The sequence below is a fragment of the Chionomys nivalis genome, chromosome 8, assembly GCF_950005125.1.
Source record: "Chionomys nivalis chromosome 8, mChiNiv1.1, whole genome shotgun sequence".
NCBI lineage: Eukaryota > Metazoa > Chordata > Mammalia > Rodentia > Cricetidae > Chionomys > Chionomys nivalis.
In genome coordinates this window covers 65,616,014-65,619,900 of record NC_080093.1, presented here as the reverse complement: position 1 = coordinate 65,619,900, position 3,887 = coordinate 65,616,014, and the positions used below count along the sequence as shown (strand labels likewise).

Here is a 3,887-nt window from a genome sequence, read left to right as displayed (position 1 = left end):
GAATCAAAGCCAAGTAAGGAATGAAGGCAGTGTTCTGGAAACTCATGAGAGACAGATTGGTTCACCTAAAGAATTGTGGGGCAGTGCCCTGGGGCACCTAGTACAGAGGTGGGGCTGGAGTAGGGCAGGTATGCAAGCATGGTTTTGGAGGGGCAGCAGCGTCCCTTACTGCATCCCCCACACGTTGTCCATCCATAAGAGGCAGCTGCTCTTGCCATTTCCTGTTCCGTTCCTTCTTAATTCCCCTTAGTAGGTGGCAGCCCATCACTAGTTAACAGCTCTTTCTGTGAACTCTGTCTGTGGTGCCCAAAGGCCTTGCTAAGGAGAGGAAATTCATGGTGATTGCAGGTGAGGCATCTGTGCTAGAAAGGGGCTGCAGGGGCCTCATAAACAGAACAGAAATGCTGAAGGTGCAACCTCTTACCTGTGTCGTGATGAAGGGCACCTGGGCTTCTGGCTTGGGTTACAGGTTTATGGTGTAGTTGATTTTATCAGCAGAATCAGCACTGGCCAGTGAAAAAGGGATCTGAAGGGGGCACCTGCTTCTGAACAGATGTGAAATCTGAGTGGTCAGTGGTGGGGACAGTCACAAGTTTGTCTGCTCCTGTTAGCACACACGTTCTCTGTCTTTTCTGAAGGAGGGGCTACTGTAACTCAGATCAGCTCAAACTCAGAGTAGTTGATGGTGACCTTGAACACCCAGTTGATGTGGGATTCCCCTCTGTGTGCTGTGAATACCATCGGTTAATAAAGAAGCTGTTTTCGGCCAGTGTTAGGGTAGAAAAAAGCTAAGTTGGGAATACCAAATTGAATGCTGGGAGAAAGGAGGCAGATTCAGGAGAAGCCACGGAGCTGCTGCCAGAGACAGACACATTGAAATCTTGCTGGTAGGCCATGAGCCTTGTGGGTAAATATAAAATAATAGAGATGGGTTACTTCTGCATGTAAGAGCTAGCTAACAATACACTTAAGTAATTAGTCAAGCAATGATTAAATTAGGATTCCCCTGCTTCCACATCCCAGGTTGGTTATATGGCATAATTAGGCTCCACATTCCTTTTCTTTAGAAGCCACAAGATGACCCCATCATTAAATTCCAGCCCATGTAAATGGAGATATGTTCCCCCAGGATGGACTCACTATCTCCCAGTGAGTAACACCATGTTGGGAAATTGACAAGCTGGATTGAGGAGGAACACCTCCCATATTTTATTACGACTAAAATTAGACATGCCCTGAAGTCAACCTACCTGTTCCTTCTGGGGCTGAAAAAGTGTGGGGCACATATATTTCCATTCATTTTTTTGTTTTTTTCCAAAATGTATTATATACCCTCCTGCCCAAATCTCATTATGATTATTGATATTAGAAGTATAACTAAGAAACATAATTGAGACAATCATTGTTTTAATATTGTACATTTATACAAAAGTACATAAATATCATGGTAGGTGATACACGACAACAGAAACACTATAGAAAGTGGGTTGATTAAGAAAATATTCCACTAGGGAATTGAAATATTGATCATGAAGATTTCTTTTCATCCACCACTGCAAAGTCAGAGTCCTTCACTTACGCTACAAATGCAAGGTGGGAGGGCACCAACATCTGTATAGACACTACAGGCATCACAGCACTGGAGGGTACGACAAGACTCCATAGGGATGGGTTTGGCCCGGATGATGTTCTCATGGCTGACCTTGCACGGATAAATACAGCTCATAGCACCATCTGTTTCTTTTACAATTCTTAAAAGAAACGGACAAAATAAGGTTAGAATTTTCCTTTTCAGTGGCTTCTACAATCATGAGGGCTGTATGGGAAGTCCAGGCCTGAAGCCCATCACACATGTGACACCAGCCTTGGGGTGAAGCTCTCTGCTCCTTCCCTATCTTTTCCTCTCCTACAGTTGCTATGCATGTGAACCCAGGTTGCCAGTTCAAGCAAGCGAGAGGGACTTGCACCCCAGTGTCTGCTACAGGCCCCTGATATGTGGGAATGGTGAAGGAGGTGCTAGAGTTGGCTGGGCTCAGCTCTGACTCCACCATCTAAGTCCCGAGAAAGGAACACCATTACTGCTGACAGCCTGCCTCTCATACTTAAGGCTTCTCTCCCAATCTTCAAACATCTCTCGTCTGACTTCCATCCCTGTCAGCTGTCCTCCACGGAGTCTCTATGCTCTTGACCCACTTCACTTTCCCACAGCCACTGACAATGAATGAGGGGACATGTGACCTCCCCGGTGAGTGGGAAGAGGTCGTTATGGCCACACAGGTACGACCCAAGGCATCCTCTGTGGATTCCCCAGCCTACAGCTCCAGAGAGTGAAAGGGTGCTCAGCCAGGGTCCTGTTAAATATTGTAGGCACACCCGTTGAGGCCAAGTGACAAAAAGTAATGCTGGTACACGCACGCACGCACACAAACACACCTACACACACACACACACACACAGACAGAGAGACAGAGAGACAGAGAGAGAGACAGAGAGAGTCCAGGCCGAGAGCAGTGGATTTGTAAGCTCTCAGCTCTAAGCTAGAAGGGAAACATCCAAGCTTTAGTACCCATCTGCCACCATCCTCTCAAATCTGACAATGGCCCTTGACTTTCCCCTACTAGTGGCCACTGTAGTAAGAAATGACCCTGCTCCAGCTGAGGGCCCAGTGTCCCATTAGATGGGGTATTGCACATTCTTACTTAGCTGCATCCAGTGCCTTGACTACTTTGGAGTAAAGACAGAGGACAACTCCTATCAATACAACCAAGGCTGCCAGGATCACAGCACAAATGACGATCAGGATTATTGTTTGGTAGTCAAAACGTTTCCGCATACCTGGGCAGAGAAAAGAGCAGACAGCAGTGAGTGTGGCCTCCCTCCCACACAGCCATTAGCAGGCCCCACACACTTCCTTCAGTGAAGGGGAAATGGGCCTCAAACACAGATTACATGGAATCCAGAGGGACTCTTTCCAGAGAGACCTTACCTGGTCCAGGGTTGATAGGAGGGTAATTGTCCATGGAAAGAGGATTCAAATGTAGAACTCTGGAGCAAGAAAGGAAAAGAACAGACCAAGCATAGAAAGACAGGAAGAGGAAAGGCACACAAGCAGAAATAAATAGACTCTCAATAAATCGAAGGGCCCACCCTGGAGCAGGCAGTTGCCTCCTTCTCACGTGCCCGGGCCTGCTGAATTTAGCTTGTATAAGAGTCACAGTCAACCCTAGCCTGAATGTGAGCTTTGGAGCTGTTATACATGAAAGACAACTTCTAAGCCAGAACTCCAACACTCAGAGAGCCTGAAAATCCATTTTGTAAATATTGGGAATTATGGGAGGCAGGGATGGGGTGGGGTGGATGAGTCAAGTATCGAATGTTGCCGCTGTCCTTCTAAGACCTGAGCCTTCAACATTTCTCATTTGGAATAATCAAGTTCTTTACACTTAACTCTGGCACTCTGAGGTGAAAAGTGAGCCAGGGAAAGAGACTTTCCAGCTACCCCGAGCCTACCTGCTGCTTTCTGATTCTTCTCATTGCTCAAAGCCGACATTTGTAAAAATACCATTAGACAACCAAAATAAACCTTTGGAAACAATGCTAACCATAGGTTAACTTCCTAAGAGTTACTGGTTAGGAAGGATCCAGAAACACCCAAGAAAACACAAGGTATTGTCAATGTTCTTTGTTGCCCCCCATAACTAGATGGTTAGAACTTACTGATGAAGACTCCACACACTTTGGTGCCAGGACAGAGAAATCAATCTCAAACTGACCAGGAAACTCTCCTAGTCACTTGTTTTCTTAGAGCCACAAGGTGTTGTGCAGCCTGCTAGGGGAAAAATGACCGGAGGTCTTATTCAATACTGGACCCTGTGCCTACAACACTA

General features: G+C 46.3%; 1 protein-coding gene across 1 annotated transcript; it reads right to left on the bottom strand.

Annotated features, from left to right (window-relative positions):
- Positions 1–1,561: 1,561 nt before the first annotated feature.
- LOC130879897 (protein FAM24A-like) lies at positions 1,562–3,519 on the bottom strand. Its single transcript, XM_057778723.1, has 3 exons — positions 2,987–3,519; positions 2,700–2,835; positions 1,562–1,751 (listed from the first exon to the last, which is right to left on the bottom strand). The coding sequence occupies exons 1-3, from the start codon at positions 3,018–3,020 to the stop codon at positions 1,562–1,564; spliced, it is 360 nt and encodes a 119-aa protein (XP_057634706.1). The 5' UTR covers positions 3,021–3,519.
- Between the last annotated feature and the right edge of the window lie 368 nt (positions 3,520–3,887).